General features: G+C 47.4%; 2 protein-coding genes across 2 annotated transcripts in view; one reads left to right on the plus strand and one right to left on the minus strand.

Moving 5' to 3' along the window:
- Nucleotides 1-498: 498 nt before the first annotated feature.
- On the minus strand, nucleotides 499-12,197 carry LOC129678169 (MAPK-interacting and spindle-stabilizing protein-like). Its single transcript, XM_055608872.1, has 2 exons — nucleotides 11,913-12,197; nucleotides 499-2,397 (listed from the first exon to the last, which is right to left on the minus strand). The coding sequence occupies exon 2, from the start codon at nucleotides 2,142-2,144 to the stop codon at nucleotides 1,260-1,262; it is 885 nt and encodes a 294-aa protein (XP_055464847.1). The 5' UTR covers nucleotides 2,145-2,397; nucleotides 11,913-12,197; the 3' UTR covers nucleotides 499-1,259.
- A 178-nt stretch (nucleotides 12,198-12,375) lies between these two features.
- Ppp2r2d (protein phosphatase 2 regulatory subunit Bdelta) overlaps nucleotides 12,376-16,550 on the plus strand; it is a 36,378-nt gene continuing 32,203 nt past the window's right edge. The window contains exons 1-2 of the mRNA XM_055608870.1: nucleotides 12,376-12,458; nucleotides 12,545-12,637. Coding sequence (XP_055464845.1) covers nucleotides 12,452-12,458; nucleotides 12,545-12,637 — 100 coding nt within the window. The 5' untranslated portion in view covers nucleotides 12,376-12,451. The remainder of the gene's footprint in view (nucleotides 12,459-12,544; nucleotides 12,638-16,550) is intronic.

A 16,550-nucleotide genomic window follows, 5' to 3' on the forward strand; every position in this document is an offset into this window, starting at 1 on the left:
TTTTATCACAAGGCCTTTTGGAAGACTCGCTAATGGCAAATTTCCATCTAGGAACTCTAGAGGAAACCAGATTCCTGTTAACAAATGGAACCTGGATGGAATGTTTTAGCAGTGTTTCCTTAGAGGCACATCAGCAGGAACTGGCAATATGGCTCAGTGCTCAGGATCCCCAGCTCAATTCCCAATGCAGAACTGTGTGCCCTTTCCCAGCTCAACATAAAATGTCAGCACCCAACCCTTGAAGAGTGAGCATCCAATTCCCTTTTCCTTGCAGGGGACAGCCACACGACTCACCCCTAAAGCAATGGAAGTTAAAGATGGTATGAGAAAGGAGGGGGAAGAGAAACAAGCCCCAGAGCCCCAAGAAATCCCAGCAGTACTGTATCTCACTTCAGGCCTCCTGTTCATCTTGCAAATCAGTACATACATATATAAATATACAAACACATATTTATAAATATCATATATAATTATATATATCACAAATATATACTATTTATAATGTGTAAACAAAAATTGTTACCTTGGGAAAAAAAATTCCTTTACAATGGAGTACACGAGCGCCACCTTGTGGTGAATCCCTTTCACCATCTCTGGAGATACCGGTTTCCTGCCATTGCATTTTCATCCTAACAGTCATGCCTGAGGCCACCAGCACATGCCACACAGAAGGTGCACGTGGCATCTGAAGAGGGAAGCCTCCCTGAGGCAACTCTGGCTATGCTGGGGGACTCCAGAACCCTGCCACGCCAACCAAGGAAACTTATGACAGTAAAGGAGTGTCTAATTGGAAGGGTGACAGGTCTGAGAGACTAAACCTCCTAGCACCCCAGGAGAGGCAGGTGCCCATCCCTTCAGGAAAGCTTCATTTCCAGTGAGTCTCAGTGCTAAGTGGTTCTGGCCTGGTCTTCACCACCAACCATGAAAGGGCTGTGGCCCTGACCACTGATCTGGAAGGACAGGGGCAGATCCTAATGGGAACTAAGGCTGCTGTCAAGCCTTTGGCTGTTACTGCTTCTGTGTTCTGCATCTAGAGCAGGCCAGAACTTGATGCTGGTTAGTATCCTGCTGAAAATGGAAGACCTAACTGTGTCCCTTGAAGGTACCCCACAAACAACAAAGCTTGCAAAATTGGACAAAGCCCAGAACAAAAATGTTGACTGGGGGAGGGGGGGTGCTTTTTTTTTTTTTTTTTTTTGGCAAAACAACATCATACTATTTATTACAGGTATGCCTCTTACCCCCCTTTCTGAAAAAAGTCATTTGAGGTCTACATTTTCACGCTGAGAATTAACATGTAATATAGTCATCAAACATAACAGCATCATTTTGGGGTCAGTAGTATTATATCCTTGCTGTTTCCCCAAAGTCTCAGCTTCATGAGTTAAAGTCTTGATGTCGCCCCAGGTTACTGGCTTACTCTTTTTCTTAGACCGTCTCCTCTTAATTGGCTTGTCTACCTTCAGGTGCTTTGCCTGTCCAGTGGTCTCCAGGGTGCTCTCCTGGTTAGATGTATCAGAATGGGAGCCATCTGGGACTTCGTTTATTTTCTGGGGCTCAGCAGGCATTGGCGGAGCATCAGAAGGTCCTGGAGACACTTGGTAAGGATCATTCAGAGTAGGATGGAGTCCTGGGGTAGGATATGATCCCGCAGGGGCAGGATATGGTGCTGGTGGTCCCCAGGGTCCTGGTGACACTCTGCCCCATGGAACAGGCGGTGGTCCTGACAATGGAGGAGAAGGAGTAGGATATGGCCCTGGAGACAGATATGGCATATTAGGATGCTGCCCTCCTATTCCTGGTGCCCAAGGTCCAGAAGGCACAGGTCCCCGTGGACCTAAAGTACCAGCTGCAGCTGGATCTGTGGGTGCACTATTTGGCCTAGGTAGCTCTGGAAAGGGCATATTTGGTGTAGCATATGGCCCTGTGGGGCTGGGGCCTCGTATAGCAGAGGCTGGGTAAGGACCTCTAGGTTGGGGACATGATGGTCCAGAAGGAAGAAAGGGTGCTGGGGGTCTTGGCAGTAGTCCAGCTAGGGGGATGGAAGGAAACAGTCCTGTTGGTGGTGGTCTGAAAGGCACAGTGGACGGTGCTGCACTTGCTGGGAGTCTAGACAGCACAGCAGGTGGAACACTTGGGTTCATTCTGAGGGCTGGGGCCTGCCCAGCCTTGAGGAGATTAGCCAGTTTTTGTATTGCTCCCAGCAGAGGTTTTGACAGGGAGTTGTTCAGGTAGTGAATCTACCAACAAAAATTCATGTGATTTTTTTTTTTTTTCCGGCAGGATCTGAGCCTGGAGGAGCAGTGCACAGCGGTGACGAATTTGAAGAGACTGGCAATGAAGAACAGGCCCAAACAAGGTGACTGCTTAAATCTGCTTCATTAAGCAAAATCTGCCCTAAACAAAACAAAACGAAATAACTGGTTAATTATATACCATTTTGAACCTTTAGGGGTCTGGCCACTTTTCCACAATGAAGAAAAGGTCTGGGGAAAACTCAAGTGGTGGACACCGGATGGTTGGAGATAGAGAAAAGAGGGACTAGTGTGTAGGGCATGGGGCAAGAATGGCATCTACAGAGCAGCAGTGAGGAAAGAGGTGGTTTTGGAAATGTCTCCATGCTGATTCTAGAAAATAATCTTGTAAACTGATTATCAGAGAAAAGATAATTTTATAGTAATTTAGTAAAATTCTAGTGGAGTGGAATTCCCCCAAATTAAGATAGAATATTTGAAAACAACAACTAAAGTTGCCTTCTTCCTTAAAGGTGAGAAAGGAGATTATTTCCACTTGAAATCAGTAAGGACCAGGCCTGGGTGCCAGGTACCATTCCTACTCTGCATCATAGAGGAGGTCCCAGCCAATGGGAGACAAAAAGAATAAAAGAAAGGGAAAGAAATTGTATGTAGATTAGCAAAGGAAACAAAAAAGTCTTTATTCCAATTATCCGATTGTCGATGTGGAAAATTTTAATAAATGAATGACAACAAGAAATACCTCCTGGGTGATATAAGCTATTGCAGCCAGGCCGCAGGACAGAGTCATCACACAAAAGCCCACCCATTTCTTTTCTGTGTACCAGCACTATAACAGTGCCTAAGCATCAAAAGAATAACATCAGAATTCCAGAATCATCAAAGCAGAGCAAAGTCAGAGGATCAACACTAACTTCAAATAAATTAGTATAGTGACAAAAGGCACAACAGCATTATACTTAAAAAATAATTAAAAGCAATGGATTGGAATATAGTCTAGAAAGAGGTCTATACAAATATCAGCAGATCTCTGACAAAGGAGCTAAGACATAACAATGGTACTAAGAAAGCCTAGTCCACAAACGCTGCTGAAATCCTAATATCCATAAGCCCAAAGCACATAACTTAGACACAGATGGACTCTTCTCAAAAAGTAGCTCACATGGATTATAGACCTTAAGGCAAGGCATAATAAACATGTCAGAATTCTTTAAAACAATAAAATGAAATGATTTAAAAAAAGAGAGACACCTTTGGGACCTCAGGTTTGGCAATGAGTTTTTTGACACAATACCAAACTACAACTTGAGGAAGAAAAATTAAGCTAGATTTCTCTAAAACATAAAGCTTCTACTGTGTGAAGACCTTTGTCAAGACTGAAGGGGATGGTCTCAAAATACCCCTGGTAGAGCTGTCCAAGGGACTCCTGAAATACACAGCATATTGCTGTTGTCCACCGCTCCCCAGAAGTGCAAGTCCGTATTGCTGAAGATAACCATGCACGGAAGACACCCATTCTGAAACTGAGTCCAGAGACTCCTGAGCTAGAACCCACCTAAACGCGCTCTCTGAGGGCTAGCTTTCATGGTACATGAAGACACCGTACAACCTTCCAAAGGAGAGAAGTAACCAACTGTCCTACCCAGCTATAACATTTATGAACCACATCAATGACCAGCATGTCACAATAATCCTAAGAGTGCAATGTGTAACACCTTGGCAGTGACCAGCAGCTCTCTAATTGAACTTAAAACCCATTCAAAAAGAAAAGAAACGGTGTCTGGTACTGGAAATCTAGCTAGGCAGTTCATAGATATTAAAGGAGAAATCTATAACCAAAAATGCCACCATAATCCCTAACAATGATCTAAAGATTATTGTCTGTCCTTATACTCATAGATAAGTGTGGTAGTCTTCACCCATTCTCAAGGAAACTTCTCTTGCAGCAGATGAAGACTACTACAGAAAACTACAACCAATCAAAATGCAGTGTTGTGGAGTCCAGTCCCAGTGGAAGCATGTACAAAACATTCCTGCACCTTAGTCAGCGAACAGTGTGGAAGAGGTGGTGGAAAGATTGCCAGATGATCAGGAAGTTAGTTTGATGTGTGTGTTTCCTGGTAATATAAAAAGTTACACCCATAAAGTCTCACCAACATGACTTCCCAGACATGAACTGAGAAAGGACAGCACTGACGGATATGCCAAAGTGGACAGGGAAATGTCCACAAGGCCTCAACCCTACAAAAAGAACTACAGGCAACTGAGAAAAGCTGAGAGTGGGAGAAGTGGTCTTCCCCGGGGAAGAGCACCCAATTGGTTGTCCAGTGCCAAACAGCCCTGAAAACACACATACAGGTAGCATTATACAGATTCAACAGATCAATATTTAGGAAGGTAGACAGATGGATGGATGGTATATACACGCATGCATGCAATGACAGTTAAAAGGAAGCCATACATTTGAGGGAGAGTGGGGAGGGTACATGGGAAGGGTTACCAGAGGAAAGGGAAGGGCGAAATGTTGTCATTATAATCTCAAAAGTTAAATAAAATAATATCCCTGGTAGAGAAGTAGTGTCAAAAAATACAGAGAAGCCCAGAAAATGGGGGGCTGATTTATCTAGCTACTGTAACAAACTGCCACAGGCTTCACAACTTTCAGCTATAGAATTGTACTCTTCCTCAGCTCAGGATATCAGAAATTCACAACCAGGCTCACTGTGGGTTGGGCTCTATCCAGAAGTTCTAAATTCCTTCCTTCTGTCTTCTAGGCACAGAGAGTTACAGTACATCATTGTGGTGGCCCCTCAGTCTCCATCTCACCTACCCCTGTTTTTCTCCCTTTGCCTCTACAATAAGAGCACTTTTCACAGTATCTGGGGCTCCAGACAACCACGACATCATCTTTAGATCCCCAACTTGGAGAGATGGCTCAGCAGTTTAAAACACTGGCTGTGCATCCAGAGGAGCAGGACTCACTTCCAGCACTGCAGCTCACAGACATCTGTACTTCCAGTCCCAGGGAATCCAATGCTATCTTCTGGCCTCTACAAGCACTAGACACATAGGTGACGCACAAACAGAATGCAAGCAAAACACCCACCCACATCATAAATAATTTGTAAAAGCCTCTCAGCTTGATCCTATTCAGAACCCCATGTCCCAACGAGACCTCACTCACTCGATGTGCAGGGAATGCAAGCATAGATATATAACCTCAATAGTCAGCACAGTTAAGGGGTTAGCCTAAGGAGAAATGGCATATCAGGTCACAAGGAGGTATAAGGGGCCTGAAGATCCCTGGCTGGCTTCAGCATCTGGCAAGGTTTAGAGGGGATCTCATATTTCATAAGGAATCATGGGAAGTTTCACTAATAGTATCTGGGTTCTTCAGGTGACTCCTGCAGGTGGCTCCTGCAGGGCTGAGGGGAGACAGGGATCACTAAAGAAGAATCAGACAGACATTCTAGCTCAGAGAGAAGCTAGGGCAGAGGTCCCATGATTGGCTGTCTCTCAAAAGAACCTGTGTGTTTGGCTTCTGTCCTGGGAGAACTGGGACACCTCGGACCTGAGGTGCCATGTATTCAGATCAAAAGTCTTGGTCAGTCTAAGTTTCCTGATTTACAGGGTACAGGGGACATTTTGTCTTCTCCTCTAAGTTGAGACTTGATTTCTATATCAGAATAGTAATAAACTGCAGGGAGTACATGGGATATGCTTTTCCCAGGACATGAGTCATGTTTATCACAACCTCAGTCATAAACAAGATGCCTGGTGAAGCTGGGTCTCCTGTGAAGACCTGAGCCCAAAAGTCTCATCCTTCAACCAGACACAGGACAACTAGCCATGCCTCAGAGGCAGGTATGGCATTTTCCCCAGCACCCCAAAGGGCAGAGACCTGTTGTGCTTTGTGAGAGTGACTGGGTCAGGTCATCTGTCTCTCTGTCTGTCTCTCCCACACACACACCTGCTTCTACTCACTTTTTTCTCTTTTTCCTGTTCTCCCTTCTTCCTCTCCCACTCCCCCATCTCTGGCAGCAGGTCAGGGCTAAGGCCAAAGGTCTGGGCCAGAGAAGGTCTATAGCTCAGATTCATCCTAATGAACTTACCCCAATTCAAAAGGCTGAAAGGTTTCTGTCCAGGATCTTACAGTGGGTGTACTACTGTGTAAAGATTCTGCCAGCTTATACAGGCAGGGCTTAGCCTATGATCCCAAGGGATTTCTGCTCACAGAATGCTTCTGTGAGCACAAAATTCCAACCTCTCCATCCATCCACTTTGGTCTTTTCCAGGACTTCCAAAGTGGGCACTGAGCTGCTTCCCCTGTCTTGGCCAGCAGGGGGCAGCAACTCCCTAAGGAGAAAAGCACCAGCCGCTAACTTGTGTGTGTGTGTGTGTGTGTGTGTGTGTGTGTGTGTACACACATACATGGATGCATGCATGGATGGATGGATGGATGGACGAACTAGGGACCCATAAATGACTCCCACCTCTCTGAAGCTCAGTAACAAATATCTCACATTGAAACCACCAATAAGGTTTGTGTAGAATTTTAGCTTACTTTCTGGTGCCCTCCTAGCTCCTTATGTTAGGCTGGGAACTGTTACTCCTAACTACTGACAATGAAGAACTAGTTCAGAAAAGCTAGAAAGGCACAGGTGGCACACACTTATGTCAGCATATACTTGTGTGGTGGTACACACCTGTAATCCCAGCACTGGGAAGACCATGGCAGGTAGGGTCAGGAGGTCAGTGTCAACCTGGACTACATAGGGAGTCCAAGGTCAGACTGGCCCACATAAGACACTAACAAATAAAAAGAAGGGGAAGAAGGGAAGGAGAGGAGGAAGAGAGGAGAGTTCCAATCTGGAGGCACAGAAGATTCAATTCCTGACTTGGTTGGGCTCCTGGCCTTGGCACTAGTGCGGCGCCCTCTGTAATCACTTAGCTCCTGCGTGGGAGTATGGTGGGGGAAATGCAAATCCAGCTGGACATCCACGCCAGGGCAAGTCCCAGGTGCCACTGTCACGTAGCTCCAGAACACCCGCTGTGTTAGTTCTAAGGGCTCAAAGGACAAGAAGGGGGGCCACCCTGGGCTAAGTTTTGAAGAACACATTCTTACATACCTATCCTTTCCTTGTTATTTTATTGAAGGGCAGGAGACTCAGCTGTAATGAGTCACTAGGCTTGGTGTGGGTTCTGCTCCTGATGGTGGCGTTTCTCAAGGTGAGTCATGGGGTAGATGACGGACAGGTGCTAACACAAAGGGGCGGCCTTAAAAGGGCTTTCCACAGAGCAAGCAATCAGAGCCGAGGCAGAAGCCTGAGCACTGGGTTTCTCCTCAGAGCAGCCCTCACTCCCCAGATCACATCAATCAAGCTGACATTTCCTCCCACGAGAAGATGAGACAACTTGCATTGTTAAGGAGCTTTGATGTACAAAGAGCTTTCCCAATATACAGGATCCCTAAGTTACTAAGATAAATGGGGAAAGATTTGACATTTATTGTGCATAATTTAAGTTCAAATAGGTTCCCAGTGAAGAAAAATTGCAAGTTGCTGAACTGGGTCTGTGCCTTCGGTTCCATGCCTTCTGCTGCCATTTCTGTCTCCGCTGCTCTCAAGCTGCCTTGATTTTATAATTTAGAGAACAAAGCCATATTGTGGAATATTGGAAAGCTGTATTTTTATTTTTGAGATGAAGTTATCCCCATCTGTGAATTATTTCTTTTTCAGAAAAGCACTTAAAATGAGCAACAGTTTTTTTTCTCTCACTTTAAAATATGATTCAAAAATATCAAATAGCTGACAATGTTTAAAAAAGAAAACAGGAAATGCAGAGGTATCTATCAAGTTTAGAGAAAGGACGTTTTCCCAAGCCTCTAGGCCAACCTCTCAGAGACCTGCTGTGCATGGATATGACAAAGTGTGTGGTGTGTGCTCTGCTCCTAATCTAGAGCCTGCTGTGTTGCTCCAAAATGTAGAACAGAGAACTATGCATCAGCTCTGGATGGACAAGATAAACTGCACCCACCATGTCAGCAAGGACAGCAGGTCTCAGCCCTCTGCTTTGACCTCTGCCTCCCCTTCAGAAATGGGAGGAGCAGCACCGTGGAAGCCACAGGGAAAGCAGCAGAAGGGGCTGATGCACTCACAGAGGTTAACACCATGGCCTTGGGAGTTCCTGAGCTGACAGTGGTAAGGCAAGTGTTTCTCCTGACACCAGGACTTATGGATCCTGAAAGTTAAGAACTATATGCTTAGTCTCCATTCTTAGACATGATGCTTCGTCTAGGGTGTGGGAATCGGTCAACAGTAAGTGTCTGATTCATACTCCAAGCTCTTCAGTGACTTCTGACTTGCCAATGACATACAGGCACAGCTTCCAGGAGCACCTACCAGACCCAATGGGTTCATGTTAGGTAATGCATCTGCTTCTGAATACCTTAGGTAACACCCTAGAGATTCCAGAAGCGTCACTGGAATCTGGCCAAAACCAAGCTTAGGGATTCCAGGCAAGAAGGTTGACAACTAGGCTGGCAAGTCCAGGAAGGCATATAATTGTCCCAGGACCCCTGCCCCTCCGTTCCCAGAACTCCTCCATTCTCACCTGCCCTCTCCCCCAGGTTCCTGTCCAATCCCAAGAAGATCCAAAGTCTGAATCAGGGTGGGTGTTTAGACTGTAGTGCTAGTATACAGCTACATGACTCAAGCAAGTTTCTACAGCCCTACCTGGGGTTAGGCCACGATTGACAGCACTTCTTCTCTCACAGAATTCCTGTTAAGAGGGTTTATCAAAGAATTTTGGAAACAGAACCCTCCAAGGAACTGATCCTCTGGGCTGACCTGCTCTGGCTACCTGACTTGTCTAGTATAGGGGCTCACGGCCTGTGTTACGGCACAAGGTATCAACAGCCCTGGTGCTTCACCATTCAAAATCCAGATGTGTTGCACAGAGGCCTGGACTGCCTCTTCTAGGTTCAGCATTCTCAGGCTCCTTGTACCTGTTTTACAGGAATGCTCAAGGATGATACAGGGTGAGCCCTACCAGAACAAAACATCGCTTCTCCTGATGTTCCACTTCCTGCAGACAAAGCCTTTTGGAGGGTGTTCACGTGTGCTCGTATGTGGTATTCATGTGTGAGTGCAGGGTGCTTATGTGTGGATGGAGCCAGTTCCTATGTCCCCATGTTGCTTCCCAATGGAGAGCATCGCATCTGAATGACACCTACTCCACTCCCACTTCAAAGCCATGCCTAAGGTCAGATACATGCACCAGCTCTATTTTCTCATTCCTTCCTCAATGCCTATAACCCATCAAGCTCACTGATGCTCCCAATAACTTCAGCACCCACCTTTCTGGCTAAAGCCCAGAACCCCACCCTGTGCTAAGCTCCCATGGACTCCCTCCTGACCCTCTGCTTACACAGCAGAGATAGCTCAGAGATGACCTGCTCCTGATGGACTCTAAGCTCCTGTGCGCAGAGATTGGATCAGTCTCACTCAATAGGCACACAGTATCTGTTTCATTAATCACTAACAGTTGCTATGGAGACCTTCAGACCAGTGAAGGCAGGGGCTAGAGCATAGTAACTTAGGGTCTCTAAGGAATGACCCAAAGGGTTCTGTCCTTATGAGGACAAAACCAAACACTTAGGAGGACAATAGAGACAAGAGAAGAAAGTGGGGATAGAGTAGAGATGGGGTAGAAAAGCAGTAAAAAATGATGGGGCTGGAGATGGCTGAGTGGTTAAGACCACTTGCTGCTCTTCCATAGGTCCTGAGTTTGGTTCCTAGCACCCATATCAGGCAGCTCCCAACTGCTTTTAAGTCCAACATTAAAGGATCCAACACCCTCTTCTGGCCTTAGCATAGACGTGCATAAATTTTAAAAAATTAAATTTAGCATTTGTTGGCTCATTTCATGTCAACTTGGCACAGGGTAGAGTCACCTGAGAGGAGGGGACCTCAACTGTGAAAATGTCTCTGTAAGAGCTGGCTGTAGGCAAGCCTGCTGAGCAGTTTCTTAGTTGACGATTGATGGAAAAGGGTCCAGACCATTATGAGTGGGGCCACCTCTAGCCTGGTGGTCCTAGGTTCTATTAAGAATATGAGCAGAGCAAGCCAGTAAACAGCACACCTCCATGACCTCTGACATCAGCCCCTGCTTCCAGGTTCCTGTCTTAAGTTTCTGCCATGACTATACTGTGAAAGTGTAAGCCAAACACATTGCCGGTCACTGATTATTAGGGAAGCTGCTTACAAGTCTGTCCATTCAGTCTGTCGCTCTTCATAGAGATGCTTCCCAGTACACAGGACACACAAGTGAGAGCACTTTAACCATGCAGCTACAACTTGGCAGAATGGAATATTTAACAACCCTGGTATTACTTGAGATACCCATGCCTACATGGAGTCTGAATAAACTTAACTTAGACCCCAGTTCTGCGAGCAGTCTCAGGATGCTCCTTCCAAGGCTTAGAATTCTTTCCTTCAGTCCCTTTGGCTGCCCAGAGTCAAGCTACTCCTAGTGTGCCCTCCCAGGACTGTACATGTGCTCTCAGCTCTCCTGATGTTCTAGGGTGTCACCTGCCACTACCCCCACACTCTCACTAACCCGTCTCCCTCCTATTCTTCTCCATTAGTCTCATATACCCAGACAACACACACTGCAGCTCATTTTATCCTCCTAGTTAATGCAGAGCCAGTTTCAGAAACAACGCTGGGTGCAACTGCTGACAGAAGGCACTGTTCCAGCATGACTCTCCCCAATTCATGGCCACAGCCAGCCATCTCATCGGAGTCCACCCCCTGAAAACATCTTCCTGCTCTGTCCCCTACCACCTTGCCTCCACTATTGTGACTACCCTTCCTAGGTCACTCTGTTCTCCCTATGGCTTCGTTGCTGCCCCTTAAACACAACAGGAAGTTAGGTGTGGTGACACATGCTTGTAAAGCCAGCACTAGCGAGGTGAAAGCAGAAATGTTTTGATCTAGAGGCCAGCCTCGGGTTACAAGGCAAGACCCTGCTTAAACTGTGTGCATGCACAATCGTGTAAGAATAAATCGAAAGAATGAAAAGGTCAAGGTGCACCTGCATGTACAATGGCTGTTCCCATTTCTAGCAGCTGCCCAAGACTTCTGCAGAAGACTCTTGTCTCCTCCAATTACTCGCCTCATGATGTCAACTCTCCTGCTCCTTTCCCTCCTTCTCTGTTCCACTTGACTTTCCCGGTGTTTTTCTTGTGTCTTTTCCACTGAAAAGTAAGCTCCACCAGGACAGACACAACAACTCTACCCAAGCAGCACCCCAGCCAAGACTGACAACAGAACAGGCACCTGCTAAAAGGCAGACCAGCATTTGTGAAGTGGAGAATGCTCTGGCTTGGAACAACTGCCCTCTAGTGGTTCAATACGATAACTGCCAATTTCACAGTACCTATGGATTTCAGATACGTCAAGCCCACAAGCGAATAATCCCTCTTTATGCTAGAAAAACACACCCCAAATAAATCAAACGTTGACACCTGTTCCCTGGGGCTATATGGAGAGCTCAAGGAACCCCTGAAGTAGCACTCTGATGGGAACGGTACGCAGAAGCTAAGGTCAATGATACTAGGGCAAGCAAGCCTGGGTGATGGGCAAAGTTACGCACTCCGGTGCTGGGCTCCAGGTGCTCCGAGGCTCAGAGGCCCCGCCTGCCCACGGCCGAGCGCTCTCTATTGGAAGATCCACAGAGGTTCCACGTTCCCGTTGGCTCAGCAGTGGGAAGGGTCCAGGCCTACGTGCATCGGGTCCAGCCGGCCGCAGAAGTCTGAAGGCCTTAAAAATGCAGAGGGCCTCGCGTCCCGGCCCTCACACTATTCAAGAAGGCCGCCTACATCTGCCGGCGGACTGCTCCAAGACAGCCGGTCTACCTCCCGCGGTGGCTCCTCCGGTCCAACCTCGGGAAGGCTCGCGCAGACGCAGTCGGCGCACGGTGCGCCCCCGGCAGCCCCCGCGGCACTGACCGTCGGAGGAGGCGGAGGGGGATGACGTCATCCGGCGGGGCGACGGGCATTGGGCGCCATTTTGAAAAGGGAAAAAAATTCCCTCCCCGGCGGCGGCGGTGGCGGCAGCGGCGGCGGCGGCCGGGGCTGAGCGCTCGGAGCGCCTCGGTCGGCCGCGCTCAGCTGGGCGCGTCCCGCCCGCGCCATGGCAGGTGAGGGCCGTGCGCGAGCGAGCGGGCGGGCGGACAGACGGTGGTGGGGCGGGGCGGGGCCGGCCTGACGGCGCGCTCTGTTGCAGGAGCCGGAGGCGGCGGCTGCCCGGCGGGCGGCAACGACTTCCAGTGGTGCTTCTCGCAGGTGAAGGGCGCTGTCGACGAGGACGTGGCGGAAGGTGAGGCCCAATCGACACCCCCCACCCCGAACCCAGGGCGCAAGGTCACGCTCAGGCGCCGGCCCGGATGCGGCCGCCTTTGCCCGCCTGGCCGGTACTGCCCTGTGAGACCCTCGGCCGGTCCGCGGCTGAAGAGAGGGAGGGGCGGCCGTACGGAGATGGCAGTGGACGCCGGCGTGGGGAGAGACTGCGGCGGGGTCCTGTCTCGGGGGTCTGTTGGGGAGAGATGGCGGTGGACGCCGGCCTCCAGAGTCAGTGGGCAGATGGCCTTGGAGGCCAGCCTCTGGAGGCTGTGAGGAGACGACCGTGAACGCTGGCCTGGGGGGGGGGGGGGGCTGTGAGGAGGTACGGCCGGGGTCACAGATATCAAACCATGCAGGGAAGATAGAGCTGTGGCCACAGGTCTCTGGAGTTTGGGGTGTACGACCGCTTTGAATGCAGGTCTCCACAATCTGTAGGGAGAGAGACAGGACTGTAGGCGCTGGTCTCTAGCAGTGGCTCCAGGTACCACCGAGTGAGATGGGGCCCGTTTGTTGTGAAAGGGGCATGGCAGTTGCCCTTGAGGCCCTACGGGGGTAAATCAGGTCGCTGATACTGATGTTGGGGCTCATGTAGAATTAAAGGGAACCAGGGAACCGTGGACTCTGTGCTCCTTGGGGCCTGTGCAAGGGAAAAGGAGATCCATGCAGGGTTATCAGTGTCTGGGGGCCCATGCTGTGTGAGGCTGGACTATCAGAGAATGGGAAGGAGCTCTGGGTGCCCTCCCGTGTGGGCGTAGTTGTGCCAGTCTGCCCAGGTAGTTGGTCAGTCCTGGGCCTTCACCTCTTAATGTTGAGCAAGAGGGACTGACTTTGTCATAGGATCTCCTGAAACTCTGCAGTAGTGACATTTCACTGAGTGAGCCCTACCCCCCTCCACCTTGCTCTTTTAAAGTTACTTCTCCAGACTTCATTTCTAGTTTTTTGTTTGTTTTGGGTTTGTTGTTTGTTTGTTTGGTTGGTTGGTTGAGAAAGGTTCTTAGTGTTGTAGACCAGGCCTTGAACTCTGTTTGCCCCACCCTGCCTAAGTTTAGGGATTTGAAGCACTTTTATTTATTGTGTGTGAGTCTGAGCATAGGAATGTATGTACATGCCCCTGCACATGTAGAGGTTAAAGAACAACTTGTTGGAGTTGATTCTTTCTGACCATGTGAGTCCCAGGGATGGAGCTCAGGTCATCAGGGTTGTCAGCAAGAGACTTTACTTGCTGAGCCATCTCACCAGCCCCCATACTCATTCCTTAAATTTTATTATTTTTGGTTTTTGAGACAGTTTCATGTCACCCAGATTGGCCTCAAACTCCCTATGGGCTGAGGCTGGCCTTAAATTCTTTTGTTTGTTTGCTTGCTTGCTTGTTTTTGTTTTTCTGAGACAGGTTGGTACACCAGGTTGGCCTCAGAGATCCATCTGCCTCTGCCTCTGTCCCACTTCCTCCCTTCCCCAGCGCAGGGATTAAAGGTGTGGTCTACCATGCCCCAACTTTGGCCTTAAATTGTTGATCCTGCTGTTTCCACCACTGAAATTCTGAGATTATTGCCATATACTGCAATGCCCAGCTTTCCTTAAGACTTTATTCCTGAACACCCCCCCCCACACACACACACATCTGAGTATTTGTCTTTCCCCTAATTACAGATTTAAATGTGTTATGGTTGTAGATTAGTAGACAGGAACTAGGGGAGCGTGAAGATTGTGGAATTTATTATTAGAGATTTGAACATTAGAGTCATTACAACATTCTGCCATCTAATAAACATGGACCTTTCACTTTCTTCTAAAAGAAATCTGTTCACAAACCTTCCTTGCTACCAGCAGCGTCTCCTCAGATGTCCTTTCCTGTTCCTCGTTCTCTCCTTCACCCTGCCTCTTCCTGGCAGTGTCTGGCTTGGCTCATGACCCTTGAGAGCATCTGGAGGTCTGTGACACTAGGGGACAAGACTAGACCAGATCATCTTGGCCCATAAAACTGGTCTCCGAAAGTTTCAGAGGCACATTGTTTGAGATCGAAGTCAGGTGACTTATGTGAAGTAGTTTATTGATCTTGTTTCTTCTGTGTTGGCATAAAATGTATTACTCTGTTTCATTTTGCATCTGCCAAGTAGGTGACAGGTCAGCCAGCCTTACTTCTGTGATTTGCTGTACCTGTGGTGATGATAGTAATAAAAAGGTCAGTCTGCCTTAATTTCTGGTCTCTGTGGTTTGGTTTAGTTTGGTTTGGTTCGGTTTTTATTGAAAAATGAATTTAAACTGGCCTTATACTTTGGAAAATAGCATTATTTCCATCTAAAACTCTTGACAGAAGTATTTGTTGCTTGTGTTAAACTAATTAGAACTTTTTGTGAGTTTTTTGATTTGGTGTGTTTGTAATATTATGTAGTTACCTATATTTTTCTTTTTAATTGTATGTGTTCACAGTTTTCTGTTGTAATCCATACACTTCTTAATCCATCGTTTATTGTTTCATTATTTGTCAGAGAGAGCTGTGATATTGTTTGATTTATTGGTTATGGGCTTAAAAGCTATTTGCAACTAGGACTTGTAGCAACAGGAGTCACTATCCCAGTCTTACCAAACTCAAGCATGAAGAAGAAATGTTGGTGAGAGATAATTGGGGGGTGGCATTGAAAGGGGTTTATTTCGTCTGCTGATGCTTGGGTTTGAGAACTTAAGGTATAGCAAAATTTATCTGTTGAAACTTGTAGCTTGTGAGGTTTTTTGTTCAGCTCTGCAAAATTTCATGTAGCCCTGCTCCTCTCTTGTCTTTCTGCTGTCCTGGGCTTAGGCAGTTAGACATGTCTGAGAGATTAAGTCTGAGGTCTTCTGATCTGGCAGGCAGTACCCAGAGACCATGAGGGACAGAGAACAGGGTGTAAATAGGCTGTCCGGGCAGAGCAAGATGAAAAAGGCTTTGTTTGTATTTGAGTTTCATGTTTTTAACCTAAAAATCCCTGATACAGTATTCAACAGTACAATATATATATATAAATTAGATTTTGCTGTGAGTCATGTCAGCCCTTCTGCTCAAATACGAGGTTTCATTGTATGTGGTCAGAGAGAGTCCCATATACCTACCTGCAAATGGGAGCAAGCTGGTCTTATAGGGAGACTGCTGCTGGCCAGATGTGAAATTGGCTGATAGTAATGTTGGATATCCTCCTCCTGTTGGAGAGTAGACCAAGAAGGAAGAGTCAAAATAGCAAAGCCAGAGGCTTCCACTGGGCTTGAGAATGTTCAGTCACTGCTTTATTTGGGCAGATTTTCTGATGTGCAGTGACCCCTGCAACCAGCCCCTGCTCTCTATATATGCTTTCTGCTAGTGAATATTGCATGGCATTACAACCTTTTGCATGTTTGTACTTGGTAGACTGAGTCCTCAAGCCTGACAGCTGACTGTCACTTTCCCTTTCCTAGGTCTTGCACAGGACCCAGCCAAAAAGCAGTGGTAGCCAATGTTGAGTGCTGTGCAGGGTCACTATCTGTGCCAGTTAATTGACTCTTTAGCCATCTGAAAGGCTGCTCTTTTCAGTTTCAGATGCACAAACAAGACACCAAGAGTGGTCAGCTCAGCTCTGTAGCCACGCTAGAGCAGAGGCTGTGAAATTATGCTGCCTATCTCCAGAGCCTGCCTGTCTTGCTGCTCTTGTAGCCAGTTTTAGCTAGCCCTGGTTTGGAAGCCCCTTGTGGAGTCTGTTTGTTAGCAGAGATTGTACCACTAGGAATTGGACTTAACCCTTTGAAAACACAGGAAAATGGCATGCCTTAAAAAGGAATACTTATTCGATAAAACAAGGGCAGTAATAAGACAAGGAGTAGTGTCATTGCCTCAAACTTCACATGAAAAACTAGTCATCACAGATAAGTAGTAACTGGAGCCC

This window comes from Psammomys obesus, unplaced genomic scaffold, assembly GCF_907164565.1.
Source record: "Psammomys obesus unplaced genomic scaffold, mPsaObe1.curated_primary_1811, whole genome shotgun sequence".
NCBI lineage: Eukaryota > Metazoa > Chordata > Mammalia > Rodentia > Muridae > Psammomys > Psammomys obesus.